This window comes from Ahaetulla prasina, chromosome 6 (genome assembly GCF_028640845.1).
Source record: "Ahaetulla prasina isolate Xishuangbanna chromosome 6, ASM2864084v1, whole genome shotgun sequence".
Lineage (NCBI taxonomy): Eukaryota > Metazoa > Chordata > Lepidosauria > Squamata > Colubridae > Ahaetulla > Ahaetulla prasina.
Genome location: NC_080544.1, coordinates 22,982,527 through 22,999,701, shown reverse-complemented (window position 1 = coordinate 22,999,701; position 17,175 = coordinate 22,982,527). Strand labels below are relative to the sequence as shown.

The window sequence follows — 17,175 nt, the reverse complement described above, 5'->3', positions numbered from 1 at the left end:
AGAGCAGAGGTGAAATCCAGCAGGTTCTGGAGAACTGGTAGCGGAAATTTTGAGTAGTTCCGAGAACTGGCAAATACCACCTCTGGCTGGCCTCAGAGTGGGGTGGGAATGGCGATTTTGCAGTATCCTTCCCCTGGAGTGGGGAGGGAATGGCGATTTTGCAGTATCCTTCCCCTGGAGTGGGGTGGGAATGGAGATTTTGTAGTATCCTTCCCCTGCCATGCCCGCCATGCCACGCCCACAGAACCGGTAGTAAAAAAATTTGGCTTTCACCACTGTCTTAAAGTACACAATTTGTACAGCTCTCGTAATTGGGGAGGCAATTTTTTTCAGTAGATACTCTTTACAATGTTTTTAATCCCTTCTTGCCCCCTTTTCCTCCTCCAGGAAGTTGTGACGCTAGATGAAGAGACTTTAAACACACCTTGTTACTGCCAGCTGGAACCCAAGTGCTGCCATGTCCTGCTAGAACAGCTTGGAACATACGTCCTGGTGGGAGAATCCTATTCTAGGTCAGCCATCAAGAGACTGCAGCTGGCCATCTTTGCTCCCACCCTCTGTACTTCATTGGAATACAATCTCAAAGTATATTGCTTGGAGGACACACCTGATGCTTTAAAGGTAATGCCTAGCTGAGGTTCTTCCTTCTTTCTTCTTCCCTGCCTTCTCTCCTATCAGTAAATAGTTCATACTTTTCTTGCTCATATACACTTTTTTTTTATTTGCATCTATATCCCGCCCTTCTCCAAAGACTCAGGGCGGCTTACGCTATGTTAGCAATAGTCTTCATTCTATTTGTATGTTTATATACAAAGTCAACTTTTATTGCCCCCAACAATCTGGGTCCTCATTTTACCTACCTTATAAAGGATGGAAGGCTGAGTCAACCTTGGGCCTGGTGGGACTAGAACCTGCAGTAATTGCAGGCAGCTGCTGTTAATAACAGACTGCATTAGCAGTCTGAGCCACAGAGGCCCTACACTAACACAAAGAGATTAATGTAGATTTCAGCAAGGCCTCCTCCATCTGGGGGTTCTCCCAATGTATTGATTTGTAATTCCAGATTTCCTAGTCCATTGCGTAAGCTGGCTGGGTGTGCTAGGAATTTTATGACAACTCACCGAGAGCAGGGGTCTCCAACCTTGGTCCCTTTAAGACTTGTGGACTTCAACTCCCAGAGTGAGGGACTCTGGGAGTTGAAGTCCACAAGTCTTAAAGGGACCAAGGTTGGAGACCCCTGACCTAGAGGACAATGAGCTGTGGAAAGTGATTGCAGAACATATTTGTGATCCTATTAAGAAAATCCTCAGACCATAGAGGGCATTTTTCCTTCAGGACATTGAATGATGAGTTGCTTATCTTAGACTCTGCAAAGTAATGTTTACTCAATATGGCTTTAATGGAGACCTGACATATGTGTAATTACAAGGGGGGAAAAAAATCACAAATGTATCTCATATGGTTTTGTGGATCATACCAGCAATGGTGTAATTGGAATTGCTCTTTAATCATCTTTGCTTTGGCTTATCATTCACTATTAAAGTTCACCAGCAGCCAGGCAATCACATTGCAGAGACTGAAATGTAGATTGCCTACAAGACCAACACAAAGTTGTACCAACTAAACTATTTTCCAGTGGTACATGTATGAGGCGTGGCAGCTCAATGGCTTAATAACGATGGAGATGGTCTCAGCTGTGGCGGTTGGAGTACTAGCAAATGGGTGGTGGGGGTGAGCTCCCGTCACTTGCCTCAGCTTATGCCCACCTTGCTGTTCGAAAGCATGTTCTATGCAAGTAGATAAAATAGGTAGCACTTTGATGGGGAGACGAGCTGGCGCTCTGTGCAGGCGGTCAGGTTCCTGGTGGCTCTGAAAAATTCCCGGTTGTGGCACCACTTGCAAGGCAGCTCCAGGAAGGATGGAGCCCTTGGGTGAAGCTGAAGGAAAAGCTGCTCATCTTTCTCTCTGATGCAAAGCCAGCTTGCCCTCCTGTGGCACATCTTGGGAAGAGCGCCTTTCCTATAACAGGGTTGGTACTTTGGCAAGCCAAGCTAGTACTTTGCAATAGCATTGAGGTCTCCTGGCTACTGTAATAATAATTGGTATATCTATGTTTGTCCTTCAATGAGAGAAATAGAGGTGGGTATCATTATTAGAGCTTTCATGCCAATCCAGACCCAAAAGTCTTCAAAACAGGAACTTAAGTTATTAGACCAACTTCCTCAGTCTATTGTCATTCTTTGTTTCACTGGACTCATCCCAATCTGTATGGCCAATGATCAAGGATTAGATCATACATTTGTAATGGAGGAGGTAGACAGTATTAGATCTGGGAAATTTTGCCCAAGACTTCATTTAAATTACATCAAGTAATACAAATAGATTTATGTCTAAACCACCCTTACCTCCTGAAATGCATAGGAATCAAAGTTCCTAATAAATGTTCTAAATTTCTTTGTGTATTTTCATTAGGACTGGAGAAGGGGATGATGCAGTCCCATAAACTAAAGATTAGTTCATCATACTTATATAGATTGCTGGATTTCTCTACATTTGTGTTCCATAGAAATGCATTGAGTTTGCATCTTACATATGCAAACAATTAACGTGGTGATCGAAAGATTATCCATTTTTGAGTTTTCATCTTTAAATACCTGCACTTTTTAGAAACACTTTTGTCTTTGTTTCCTATGTCTATACTGTTAGCTTTCCCATGTTTTTTTTTTAAAAGCTATAATAACTTATTCAAGAAAATTGGTTGCTTAGTACTTCTTGTCCAGCTCTCTCATTTGCACTTATTTTGGACTTCTCTGCCCCAAAGAAGGTTTGCTGATAATCCAAGCATGCAATGTGGCTTAGAAAAGTGGTTACTCAGGGGAGCAAAACAGCCTGATGCAATGAGTTGAAAAATGACCCAGAGTTTAGTTTCAATAATAAGTTCCTTTAACTCATTCCTTAGGGAGCAGCCCTGACATTTTCCATGAAGCTCCCAGGAGGAGAGAGACAGTATTACAGAACCTATTTTGTGTCCTAGTTTGAAGATACAATAAAAAATAACTATTAGTTTTTAATATCCTGTTTCCCCGAAAATAAGATCTAACTGGAAAATAAGTCCTAGCATGATTTTTCAGGATGCTTGTATGAGCCCTATACTCCCCAAAATAAGCCCCAGTTAAGGTTGTCAGCGAGATAGATGCATTTAGTACCATATTTCCCCCAAAATAAGACCTAACTGGAAAATAAGCCCTAATGCACCTTTTGGAGCAAAAATTAATATAAGACCCGGTCTTATTTTTGGGGAAACGGCGGGTAGTTTTTGCATGGCAAATACATTTTTCCTATTATTACTAATGTAGATAATGTTGTACCTTGATGAACGTATCTTTTCTTTTATGTACACTGAGAGCATATGCACCAAGACAAATTCCTTGTGTGTCCAATCACACTTGGCCAATAAAATTCTATTCTATTCTATTCTATTCTAATGTGCACACTGCTAATGCTGATACACATATTAAGATGAATGAGAAGGAAATGACAGCATCCCAACATAGACAGAATGGTGCTCTAGTCATGTATCATAATGCCTTAACCTGGATGTGAATATCTTGGAATATTGTTTTGTCAAACAGCCGACAACCTTAGGGAGATGAGGCAAAGGCTACAGAAAGGAAGAGTTACTACTTTGCTCTTTCATTGTTACAGCCATAAGTACTATAATTTTCCTTGACCATTTCTCCCTGTTGCCCATAATACCAGCCTATATGTGTGTGTGTGTGTATGTGTGTGTGTGTATGTATGTGTATACACACACACACACACACACACACACACACACTAGGAGGATCACCATGTACAAATTATAATTTATATCCAACAACCTAGAAGACTTTAACTTAGGTGTATCCCCTAAAATTCTGCCCAGGAATATTTAGCAAAGATAAGGATAAGTCTAGGACTTCTCCACCCCAATCATTAGTCTCTTCAGCCAAAGAAAATTTGAGAAAGGAAATGAATTTTCCTGTTTAAAATATTTCTCAAGTCATCAAAGTCATAGAAGAGAGCTGAAAATAACATTATTCCATTGACTTTGTCATAGGAGAAGAACCTTTCATAATCTACATTGCCTACAGGTAGTTCTCAATTTACAACAGTTTGTTTAGTGACTGTTCCAAGTCACAATGGCACTGGAAAAAGAGTGATTTATGACCATTTTTCATACTTACCACCATTGCCACATCCCCATGGTCACATGATCAAAATTCAGACGCTTGGCAACTGATTCATATTTATGACGGTTGCAGTGTCCCGGGGTTATATGTTCACCTTTTGTGAACTTCTGATATCATGACCAAATGCTCTCTAAAGGATGGCAGTTTTGGATGTAGTAAACTGATTGTATCTGTTCAGAAAAACTGAATTAGCTACTTATTATGATCTTTCATCATAAGGAGGGACGCGGTGGCTCCGTGGCTAAGATGCTGAGCTTGTCGATCAAAAGGTCGGCAGTTCAGTGCTTGAATCCCTAGCGCCACGTAACAGGGTGAGCTTCTGTTACTTGTCCCAGCTTCTGCCAACCTAGCAGCTCGAAAGCATGTAAAAAATGCAAGTAGAAAAATAGGGACCATCTTTGGTGGGAAGGTAACAGCGTTCCGTGCGCCTTTGGTGCTTAGTCATACCAGCCACAAGACCACAGAGACGTCTTCGGACAGTGCTGACTCTTCGGCTTTGAAACGGAGATGAGCACCGCCCCCTAGAGTCGGGAATGACTAGCACATACTGTATGTGCGAGAGGAACCTTTACCTTTACCTTATGATCTTTCAGATGCACTTTAATTTCCTACTTTTCAGGGTTCAAGATAAATATGAAAAATGATTCATAATCCCTGTGTAATTTGGTAGATAACCACTTAATGGTGTGTCGTGCACATTCTTGGCCTGCAGAAGATTTCACATCAGTGTTTGGATAAAAGATGTCAAATTGTATGACTGGGAGCAAATCACTAGCTTGAGCTGTTTGAGGGCCGCTGCCTGTCTGTCTTGATTTGGTCAGGTTCTGGTTTAAATATGGGACTTCTCTCTATAATGGGTCTCCAACCTTGGCCACTTTAAGACTTGCGGACTTCAACTCCCAGAGTTCCTCAGCAAAGCTGGCTGAGGAACTCTGGGAGTTGAAGTCCGCAAATCTTAAAGTGGCCAAGGTTGGAGACCCCTGCTCTATAAGGTCTTCATCTAATTAATGTAATGGCATCATTTATCATTTTAACATTCCCTTCCAGCTTCCAATGTCAAGAGGTGATATGGAGGGTATAGTTATGGAACCAAGGAACACACATTCTGATTTGTATTTGTTTATGACCCAGTCTGCCCTTGATAGCAAGTCACAAGTTAAACAAGTCCAGAATAGGTTTTCTTGTGGGTCTTTTTGTTTTAAATAGCCGAGTTTTCTTTGTGATCGAAGTGTAAAGGCCAGTTATAAAAAGACCACCAGAAACTGCTTAGTTGCTATTCCTCTGAAAATACCTATTGTCAAGTTATTTTCAAAGCCTATCAATAATGTTAGCACCACTTTGCATGCCTAATGAAAGTGACTCATCATTCTTAATGAAGTATAAATCTCCATCTGCCTCCATCTACCAACCAGAGTGATTAGTTCCAGCAATCAACACACCAAGCTGGTATTTCAGGCGGTTATTGTGTTGTGTGTTTTAACCTTGATGTCACAACTGACATTCCACCTCTCCACTCCCATCCCAACCCCCAGGTTAAAATAGTTTTTGTTTTTTGTGTTTTTTTTAAAAAAGTACTCTGGGAATTCTCTTTTTCCATTTTTAATAAAGGACATGGCTCAAGAAATCAAAGGTTGTAATGGTATATATGAGGAATGGAGGTGAATGCCTTCAGGCAGTGAGCTCTACCTGTTCGCTCCTCAAATAAAGCTTTGATCGGGATAACGTTGTGAAGGTTGCAAATATAATATGGGTGCTTTCATTATTGTTATTTTTGTATTATTATTTTTAGGTAAGGGAGAAACCTGTATTATGAAGAAGACTATGTAAATGAGCTGAAATAAATAAGTCATAATGAGATTACTGATGTTCCCAAGTGATTGGCTGGTTTGAGTTATGGCATGTGAGGGCATAGCGTAATAGTATAGCTGGATGGGATTAAGTTAAATTTAGCATCTGCACATTTGACAGGCTTTAGAGTAGGGCTCTTCAACTTGGCAACTTTAAGACTGGTGAACTTCAATTCCCAGAATCCCACAGCCAGCATGACTGGCTGGAAAATTCTGGGAGTTGAAGTCCACCAGTCTTAAAGTTGCCACATTTGAAGAGCCCTGCTTTAGAGCAGGGGTCTCCAAACTTGGCAACTTTACGACTGGTGGACTTCAGCAAAGCTGGCTGAGGAATTCTAGAAGTCCACAAGTCATAAAGTTGCCAAGGTTGACCCCTGTTTTAGAGCATTAGAGAAGGTTGCAGAGTATTAGGGGATACCTGGTGCCCAAGATAGGCAAAGTCAAGTACTCTTAGAGCAGTGGTGTCGAACTCAATTTCATTCATCAGGGTTGTGTTTGACCTCGGGGGTGGGCGTGGCCAGGGTGGGTGTGGCCAGCTTGGCATCACTCATGTTGGGGACGCCTGTGGTGGATCCAAGCGCTCTGCCAGAGAAAACGAGCTCATGAGCTCCGTTTTTGGCTGTGACGGCCTCCTGTAACACTCTGCCAGTGTGGCCCTCCCGAACTCCATTTTCGCTGGCAGAGGCACCGCGGGCCACTCCTTCACTGGTTCCAGGGTGGCCCCATGGACCAGATCTAAGCATCCCGCAGGCCGGATTCAGCCCCCGGGTCTTGAGTTTGACACCCCCGTCTTAGAGAGAGAGAGAGAGTGAGACACCTTGCTATTAATTTGCTCAAATATTTATTGACTTATTCAAAGAGATACCAAGATGCATTTTGTAGACTCCTGGGAATTCACGTGTATCAAATACTCCAACAAGCATGGAAATTCAAACTCGAACCTAGAAAAACAAAGAGTCACGTACATCCGCCCTCTTCAACCTGGCATCTTCTGTCTCAGTTGGAACAGGGATTCCCAAAGTTTGAAGGTTAGATTCGCCTTGTTAGCCCGAAGTTCTGGGAACTGCGTTTCTGGAAGATGCCTCTGAGGAAGGCTATTACAGGGTACATTTATACACCAGCTGTCATGAACTGCAGTCCATTTCATGTCCCTTCTCTGCCTCACCTATTTTGTATCACTTTCCCAATTAAATTGCTTTCTTTTTTACTTTTTGGTGCTTTTGCTTTTGTTTCGCTTGTCCCATAGGAAGTGCTTGAAATAGAAAGGACTCTTGGCGGTTATCTGTTAGAAGAGCCCAAGCCTCTACTGTTTAAGGACAGTTATCACAATTTGCGCCTCTCGGTTCATGACATCTCTCATTCACTTTGGAGGAGCAAACTCCTAGCCAAATATCAGGTGAGTGCTTTACTTGTCATTTGAACAGCAGACTAAGAGTGATTCCTTAGGGCCGTGTACCCTGAGTGGCACGCAGAGCCATGTCGCTTGGCACGCTCGGCGTCACCCATTCCTATTCCGGATTTCTGGCACACATATGTTTGCGATGATCAGCTGGCCTTTGTGTGCGTGGCAGTGCCGGAGACTGGAAGAGATGGTCTTCCATTTTCTTGCATGATCATGCGCAGCGGCCAGCTGATCATCGCGTGCTCATTTGCACCAGAAACCCGGAATGCTACCTGCACATGCCAGAAACTGGAAGTTCATTGTTGGGCGTGCGCATGCACCCTGGGCAGCTCCTATTCTGGATTAGGACGAGTGCACTCGGTGCCGAAAAGGTTCGCCATCACTGCCATATGCCTTTGAAATCAACCTTTCTGATGGCTTTGCGAAAATTTTCCACTGCTCTAAAAATACATTCATTAACACATTTTGTTTTCCAAGGTGATGCATAGGAGTCTTTTAGTAGATGGTTCCCAGGCACATGAACACTCAGAAAGCCATTATGTAAACAGCCAGTTGCAATCTCCATCATTATTAGTAAAGAGACTTGTCTCCTGGATGTATCACAGGAAGAATGTCAGAAAAACATCTTCATCTGCAAATATTTTGGATTTAAGTGGGAAAGTGTTGCTGAGATTCTCATAACCTCGTCCCATTCATCTCAATAAATGTTGCTAAAAACAAGTCTGTGAGACTCATGCTTGGAAAAGAAGCAATGTTCCAATATCTAAGGGTCTGCCAAAAAGAAGAGGGAGTCAAACTATTCTCCAAAGCAGGGGTCTCCAACCTTGTCAACTTTAAGACTTGTGGACGTCAACTTCCAGAATTCCTCAACCAGCAAAGCTGGCTGAGGAATTCTGTGAGTTGAAGTCCACAAGTGGTAAAGTTGCCGGAGTTGGAGACCCCTGCTCCAAAACACCTGAAAGCAGGACAAGAAGCAACGGATGGAAATTAATCAAGGAGAGAACCAACCTAGAATTAAGGAGAAATTTCCTGACAGTTAGAACAATTAACCAGTGGAACGACTTTCCTCCAGAAGTTGTGGATGCTCCAACACTGGAAGTTTTTAAGAAGAGATTGGAGAACCATTTGTCTGAAATTATATAGAGTTTCTTGCTAAGGCAGGGGGTCGGACTAGAAAACTTCTAAGATCCCTTCCAATTCTATTATTCTGTTAGTCACTTTCAGTTTTCGGCACTGCCAAAGATCCTGACAAGTTTTTATCTTGCACATTGGCAAGATTAGAAATATATATTTCTAATCTATATTAGAAGATATCTTGTCCCTTTGCTTCTCCATTCTCCCATACAACTTAAGATGCATGTTCTACAATTACTTCGAAGGAAGACAAGTATGAATGTCAGTGCCCCACCCCAACGCCATATAAACGCAATGCAGAATGTGCCATGCCAAGCTTCTTCATCCTGTAAATCTGGGTTGTGAATTCCAGCTGAAACAAATCTGGAAATTTCTCCTTCGTAGCTCAGAGCAGCCCAACTGACTTATATCAAACACTTACTTTATTCAACACAGTATTCTCCACAGTGACCGCTGTCAGTTATCACTGGGGAGATCACAAGTAAGCAATCACTTCGCATCTAGTAAACAAGACAGAGCCCTTCAATCAAACTACCATATAAAGACTCTAAACCAGGGATGAAATTCACTTTCCTTCACTACCGGTTCGCAAACATGAGCACACGCACCTCCTCCACGCATGCACAGAGCCTCAAAAATGGCACGTGATGACATCCGGGCGGGTGGACGGAGCCTCCCGCCACTGATGCTACCGGTTTTCCCAAGCCGGATAGAACCGGCTGAATTTCACCACTGCTCTAAACCTTGTTCTTTGCTTCTGCTTGCCTGGAATTTGATATGAAGAGAAAATACACAGGGTTGTTTTTGTTTAGGGTTTGGGGTTTTTTTTAAAGGACCCATGTGTAATTTTCCAGAGCGGTGACATATTGTAGCATACATTTGTTCATTTTTTTACTTTTACTTTTCTATTTTCTTCAGGAAATCCCTTTCTATCACATTTGGAGTGGTAGTCAGAGAGCACTACACTGCACCTTCAGTCTTGAGAGATACAGCCCAGCTACTACAGAACTTGCTTGCAAAATCTGTGTTCGGCAAGTTGAAGGAGAAGGGCAGATATTTCAATTACATATTACACTTGGAGAGGTAAGCAAGGAGAACTTGTATAAGGAAAGCAAATGGGTGAATGAATGAATGAATGAATGAATGAATGAATGAGACAAAAGGAACAGGATATTTAATAATGGGCCTAATACAGGGGTGAATGCTACTGGTTTGGACCTGTTTGCCCAAACCAGTAGTAATATAAGCTACCAGTTCAGGTAAACCTGTAGTAAAAAAAAAATGCTACGGGTTTGGACGAACTGGTATTTCCAATGATCAGCTGTGCTGCACGATTTAGATTCGCTAGAAAACAGGAAATCCTGCTTTCTAGCGAATCTAAATCGTGCAGCACAGCTGTTCTCCCCACTGCTGTTCTACTTACCTTAGCAAAGGCTTCATAATCCTCTTTTTTCAGCGCTGTGTGGTAATGCCTGCAATGTGCATGTGCAACAAAGCGTGCATTTGGCATGCACTGCGTATGCGTGCAAAAAGTGCGTGTTTGGCGCACACCATGCATGCGCATGCACAGCAAATCGGTAGTGAAGCAAACCGGTAGCAGACTTCAGAGCATTTCACCCCTGGCCTAGTAGTTTCTCTGAAACATTATTTTGGGCAGATACAATCGGTAAAATATGGGCTAATGTTCATGTTAGGTTCCTCTAATGCAGCAGTTCTCAACTTTAACAACTTTAAGATGAATAGATTTCAATCCCCAGAATTCCTTAGTCAGCACTCTAGTTGGGGAATTCTGAGAGTTGAAGTCCACACATCTTAAATTTACCAATATTGAGAAACACTGCTCTAATGTTTAATTTCAGCCATGACTCACTCCCACTTCTGCTGTTCCAAATGTCATTACGATTATATGGACAGTGAAAGAAAATCGTATTTCTTATTGTCTGCTAACATCGCTTTGATACATCCATCCCTATTCTACTGGATATTAACAATACAGCTTGTTCTTTCATGTAACTGTTTCCGGTTGTGTATCTGGCTCATGCAACCAGTTGGAAATTTTAAATATCCATTTCAATGTTTTTATTTTAATTCTGGACAAATTATTATTGCTGAAACTTTTTTGGAAAGCTCAAGAACCAGGGAGAGGGTAATAACTATTTAAATCTCAGCCCTGAGGCCTTCCTGTACTTCTGAGATCATGGGTGTTTAGCCAGTTACGTACAGATTTGTATTTCCTATTAAAGTTGTGGTAGGAAATGCATTATTGAAAACATTTCAAAGCCATCCAACCTTCCTTCCCCTGCAGACTAATTTGAGATTCCTGTCCTAATCTCGAAGGCCCATTATAGGTCAGCCATGCATGGCATTATTAGATAGCTGTTTCCTTCTGCACTCACTGAGGCAGGATAATTTGATGGTGCTGTGAAGATCACCATTTATTTTTAAGACATGATACCCTTCACGTTCCTATTATTTTGGTTTTTAGCATTTAGCAGTTTTCCTAGTGCTTTTTTTCCCCTCAAATGCTTCTGACTTTGTTTGCCTAGCACATGGCAAACAAACAAAACCAAAAAAAATTCAAATTTTTGTTCTGCGGCAGAAGCAAAGCTGCAGCTAATGTAGTTGTTGTGCTGGCAAATATTAAGCAACCAATTCTGTTGGCTTCATCGCTGTTGCTAGCCGCCAAACAGCTGATCAGCATACTGGGAATCCTGGCTCAGTTCTCTTCTCAACAGGCTTGCAAAATTCCCGAAAATGTAACCATCAGTACTCACAAGCCAGTAGAAGCCAGCTCCAATACTATTGTGTACAGGCTGCAACAAAACAAGATGGGAATATTTTCACACGTGAAGCTGATATGGGCAGAGGTGGGCTGCTGCTGGTTCAGACCGGTTCTAGCGAACCGGTAGTTCCAACTATCAGATAGCCCCGCCCAACCACCCCCACCCTATCCTATCCTATATTTCCTTCTTTCTGGCTCAGCTGATTTGTGCAACACAGCTGATTTCCGCACCTCTACTCTTCTACTGATTGGGGCTGCCTTAGAAGTTAAGCAGCTGAGCTTCAAATTGCTGTATTTTGAAGGCTACGCACAAATGTCTTAGTGTGTCACAGAACCGGTTGTTAAACCATTTGCAGCCCACCACTGGATATGAGCCTTTAAACTTTTCTTGTGTCACTTTTCTAGAAGTTTGCCCATTGTTTCAGTGACTAAAAACCAAAACAGAAACATTTGCTGTATGCATGAATGTATATATGCCTCCCAGCAAATACAGTATGGTTATAGTGAATCTTTTAATATCTATCTTGAAAGTGCCAGAAGGCAGACCAATTGTGACCTGAGAATACTGTTTGCTTTTTCTAGCACATGTTATAGATCATGGTTGTCATTGATCTTGAGAGGTTATGAGACAGTTTGGGATCTATAAATGATAAGATGGAGCTTATGTTTTTAAAAATTGCCATCTTTATCCAATTAATCACTCCCATTTTGTTTTGTTATAAGAGCTCCAGTTCCTTTTATATAATAATATATATCAGTTATTTCCATAACAACCAATTTATCTAATCAGCAAAATCTTTTATTTTATTTTTATTTATTTTTTCCACCCCAAGCACAAAGTCCACAAGCGGTTTCCAAGTGGAAACAAAGTTATCTGTATTCTTTTCTTTAATTGAAGCAGTTAATTTAGCCATCTCTGCTAACTTCATTAGCTTTTGCAACCAGTCACCCATTGTAGGAATTAAAATATCTTTCCATTTTTGTGCAGAGAACTATATAAAAGTAAAAAAATTGTATGTTATTATCTTATTCTACCGCACTAAAAAGAGTCAGAAGTCAAGGCTTTTCTTTCTTTTTCCTGTTTTGCTCTACACTTTTTCCTCTTCCCGTTTTCCTCCCTTACTTTCCCATTGTTTTCATTTTTCTTTGTGTTTTATATTTTGGTAAACTAATAAAAAATTAAAATTTCAAAGAACTCCAGCTCCTTTGATGCCTTGCGGTCCTACACTGGCGGTGCCATGACAACCCAGCTTGGACCACACGCCTTCAAGATTCCTCTGTCCATACGGCAGAAAATCTGCAACAGTCTTGATGCTCCTAACTCTAGAGGGAATGACTGGCGGCTCCTTGCCCAAAAGCTTTCCATGGATCGGTGAGTTTTACTTCAATGCTTTGATTGTCCCACAGGAATTAAACCAACCAAGGAACTTGGTTAACATGCATTCATTGTATTCATTGAAGTTGTTTGGTCATTTAAGTCCTTAACTTGCACTGTTGAGAACCAATTCATTTAGATGCCGTAATTTGGCTTCATGATACAATGTGATGAATAGCTTATGGTCCCACCTACATTGCTTTTACCCATTTTGCCCATCCTGCCTACAATACTGAAGAGATGTAGGAAGCTGCTAGTGGAGTTTTACTAGTAGGCCAAGACCCAAAGGTGCTTTTCCAAAAAGCGACTGGACTTTGTTTTTCCTTGAAGGCGTTTTGCTTCTCATCCAAGAAGCAAAACATCTTCAAGGAAAAACAAAGTCCAGTTGCCTTTTGAAAAAGCACATTTGGGACAACCATGGATGACTGAGAATCTCCATAGACATTTAGTAGGCCAAGAAGTGATGGTCAACATAAACATTTTGATTAGAAACAGAGATGCAAATGGATCCAACTTGGATGATGTTTTGAAGATGTTTGAATACCTGGGCATTCTCCCTGGGCTTGGAGTAGTTATGGCACCTGTAGGCTCCTTTTTCTCTTTATATATATATGGTTAGCTCTTCTGGATGTGCAGCTTTTATTTTTTGCTTTCATTTTCCCCTTACTTTTTTAAAGTATAGGCTGCCATAAGGTATCTGGGGTCAGGCAGCCTCTAAGTCATAAATAGAACTACTACCATGTTTCCCCAAAAATAAGACCAGGTCTTATGTTAATTTTTGCTCCAAAAGATGCATTAGGGCTTACTTTCTGGTGAGATCTTATTTTTGGGGACTAACTGCACCCATCTGGCTGAGATTCTTAACTGGGGCTTATTTTGGGGGTAGGGCAGGGATGAAATGCTCCCGGTTCGGACTGGATCACCCGATCTGGTAGCGATGGCGCCGGGTGGTTTGGAGAACTGGTAGCAAAAATCCCTGGGCCCCCCCATGCCCAGCTGAGCCGTGTGATCATCAGAGGGTTTTTTTTTTACTTTTAAAAGCATTTTTTTTTTGGCCGAAAAATTGCTTTTAAAAGTAAAAAAAAAGCCTCTGATGATCACGTGGCTCAGCTGGGATCATCAGAGCCTTTTAAAAGCATTTTTTCTACAATCTCTTTGGCTGAAGAGGTTGTAAATAATATGTTAATGTGATTGGGTGGGCGTGGCCAACATTTTTTTTTACTTTTAAAAGCATTTTTTCTATAACCTCTTTGGCTGAAGAGGTTGTAAAAATGCTTTTACCCCCCCACCACCAAGCCACGCCCACAGAACCAGTAGTAACAATTTTTATATTTCACCACTGGGGTAGGGCTTATATTATGAGCATCCTGAAAAATCATGCTAGGACTTATTTTCCGGTTGGGTCTTCTTTTCAGGGAAACGGTACAAAGGCAGAAAAAGTAGATTAAGTTCAACAGTCCTTCCTGAACAAGATTATCTATGTTTAATCTTCAAAGGCTGGTCTTAAAACTATATGGGTCTAAACAGTTCATATCCAGATTACCTGTGATAATATCTCTTTTAATATTTATCAATCTGGATCATCAGGGCTTTCTTATTTTTTAAATTGTTGATTGAATTTTAATCTATTGCTCTATAGTTGAACAGTTGTACAAGTGATGTACAGTTGTAATGGAAGTTTTAACACCATTGCCATTTATGGATTTCATGTTTTACACTCTACAAACTAGAACAGAGCCCTATTGGATGTACAGAATGGAAACTCTGAAAATACACTCGTACATAATAAAATCTGTTCTCAGAGAATCTAAGAGTAGTAAAATTGGATCCAAACCCCCAAAATACAATGCGTGCATGACTCCGTGCATGCACCCTAGCCTGCGCATGTGCCCTGTCCCCAAGCATGCGCTTCCCCAAGCATTTGCACGTGGCCCCCTCCACGCGCCCTGCCTCCCCTGTGCATGTGCATGCGGGCTCCCGCACGCACCCTGCATGTGCCCCACCCACCCTCATGCATGTGCACGCCCCCCCCCCGCACTCAACCCCGCCCTTACGCATGTGCAGCAGAGACCCAAAGACCAGCTGGCCGGCGAGAGGTGCCTTTGCATGCGCAGCGGAGCTGAACTGGGGCAATGGCTCGCATGTCATCAGAGACGGCGCTGTATGCCACCTCTGGCACACGTGCCATAGGTTCGCCATCACGGTTATAAGGAGTGTGAATGCATTTACCTTTGGTTGCCCATCTTTACTTAGCGTTTATTCTTGTTGTTATTTTATTTTTTATTATATGATATTTTTTGCTGTATCAGTCACCAGAGTTGGTTTGTGAGATGGATGGCTAGATAAATCTAAACCATCCTCACCAGCCCAAAGTTACAATTACTTGGAAATAAATCCTACTGAATTCTAAAGCAATTTATTTTTGTTATTGGGCTGAGCTGTCACTTGAACGACGTTTAGCTGGAGTCCTCGATGTATACCAAGAACTATTTCCTACGTTCCTTGAAATAATGTTTATAAATCCTAAAGGCAGTATGATGGGTTTGTTATGTTTTAGCTGATTTATTGACAGGGGATGCTTAAATAAAACATTTCATCCCCATGATTTTTCCTTAGTCCTTAATATTTTTATTTTATAGTCTCATATTTTTCTCTACTGGCCTTCTTACAAAAACCGCTCCGGTCCTGAAAATAATTATGATTTCAGGGCTCTGATTTCATGGCGTATGGATTTAATTAGGATGCTAGTCTATTTATGTGAACAATGGCTTCAGAACAGAATATTTCAATAATATTGAATGTTGATGCTGAAGGTCAAGGTTGATACTTAGTAAGCTCTCCTGCTCTCTATCTTATTTAGGTACCTAAATTTCTTTGCCACCAAAGCCAGCCCAACGGGGGTGATCCTGGACTTATGGGAAGCTCAACATCAAGACGATGGAGATCTTAACACTCTGGCCAGTGCCTTGGAAGAGATGGGCAAGAGTGAGATGCTGGTTGTCATGGCAACAGAAGGAGAGTGTTGATGCAGCTATTGGAGACTTCCAGCCACGTGGAGGATTGAGTAAGAGAGGGACAGGGAAAAACAAAAAACTTAAAAGAGGGAAAAAACGCTCTTTGGAACCAGTGGGGAACAATTGCAAAGAAGGAACAGAGCAGAGCCAAGGCGCTGAAGGATTCAACTCAGGTTTCTTCTCCTTCTCATACTCCTCTCTCCTGAAATCACAATCAGCCTTAGAAATTGCGGAGTTTACAAGCAATCCAAGTGTTAAAAGACTCCTTCCTCCTATTCCTCACAGCCTTTGGATTACAGCTTGAAAGCAATGCATCATTGCTAATGGGTGACCACAGCCACAGGCAGCAGTGTCTTCTCTAAATCCCTGTTGCCTCTTGTGTTTCTTATTATGAGGGCTGCTGGAATCTGGGCTGTTAATTTGTTTGGTTCTTTGTTGATCTCTTTTCGACTTTTTCTCTTTTCCCATTCCCTACTTTGCTCTTATTCCTTCTTTTCTGGCATTTATGCTTTGAAGAGTTGAGTACAATTTAGTCACGACAACTCCTGTCAGAAGCTTCCGACAGCTTAAAATACACACACGTACAAGGGGAAAAAAATGGAAATCCGTTTCTTAGGAAACACAAGTAAATGTATTATCCAGATCTTTGGATGCATCCTTTTTTAAAATATATATATATATATATAAATATATATTAAGAATCTTTCATCTATGTGAGAGCAAGAATATCTTGGCACTCAAAGAGAAAGAGAGAGAAAGAGAGAGAGAAAGAGAGACTTTTGGCGGTAAATTTAAAAATGGTCAATGTTATGTCAGGGGTGTCAAACTGGCAGCCCACGGGCCGGATGCCTCACGTGCAGGCCATGCCCATTCCATTTCCGTGAATGGGGAAAACATTGCAAAACATCACATGACGGCAACATGATGTGGTTAGTTTGACACCCGTGATATACCGTACTTTTTGGACTATAAAACGCACTTTTTTGTCTCCCAAAAGCGGGTGAAAATGTCAATGTGTCTTACAGACCAATGATTGCTGAAGCCCCGCCCACCCACCGGCTTTTTTTTTTTGCCTCCACACGTTTTTGGGCCTTTTTTCAGGCCTTTTTTTTTTTGGCCCATTTTGGGGGCTTTTTCCAGCCCGTTTTCAAGGTTTTTTTCAGCCCATTTTTTCAGAAAAAATGAGCCAAAAAGGGCCAAAAAAGCCTCAAAAACGGGCTGAAAAAAGCCCCCCAAAAAAGCTTCAAAAATGGGCTGAAAAAAGCCTAAAAAATGGGCCAAAAAAGCTCCAAAAACAGGCTGAAAAAAGCCCCCAAAATGGGCTGAAAAAAACTTTGAAAATTGGCCAAAAAGCCCCTAAAACAGGCTGAAAAAAGCCCCCCCAAAAAA

General features: G+C 41.6%; 1 protein-coding gene across 3 annotated transcripts in view; it reads left to right on the top strand.

Moving 5' to 3' along the window:
• The window catches only part of UNC5B (unc-5 netrin receptor B), a 321,982-nt gene extending 304,807 nt beyond the window's left edge, over window positions 1–17,175 (top strand). For all 3 annotated transcript variants that reach the window (XM_058189390.1, XM_058189389.1, XM_058189388.1), the window contains 5 exons: window positions 388–621; window positions 7,326–7,475; window positions 9,534–9,698; window positions 12,591–12,769; window positions 15,633–17,175. In XM_058189390.1, the coding sequence (XP_058045373.1) occupies window positions 388–621; window positions 7,326–7,475; window positions 9,534–9,698; window positions 12,591–12,769; window positions 15,633–15,798 (894 nt within the window). In that variant the 3' untranslated portion in view covers window positions 15,799–17,175. The remainder of the gene's footprint in view (window positions 1–387; window positions 622–7,325; window positions 7,476–9,533; window positions 9,699–12,590; window positions 12,770–15,632) is intronic.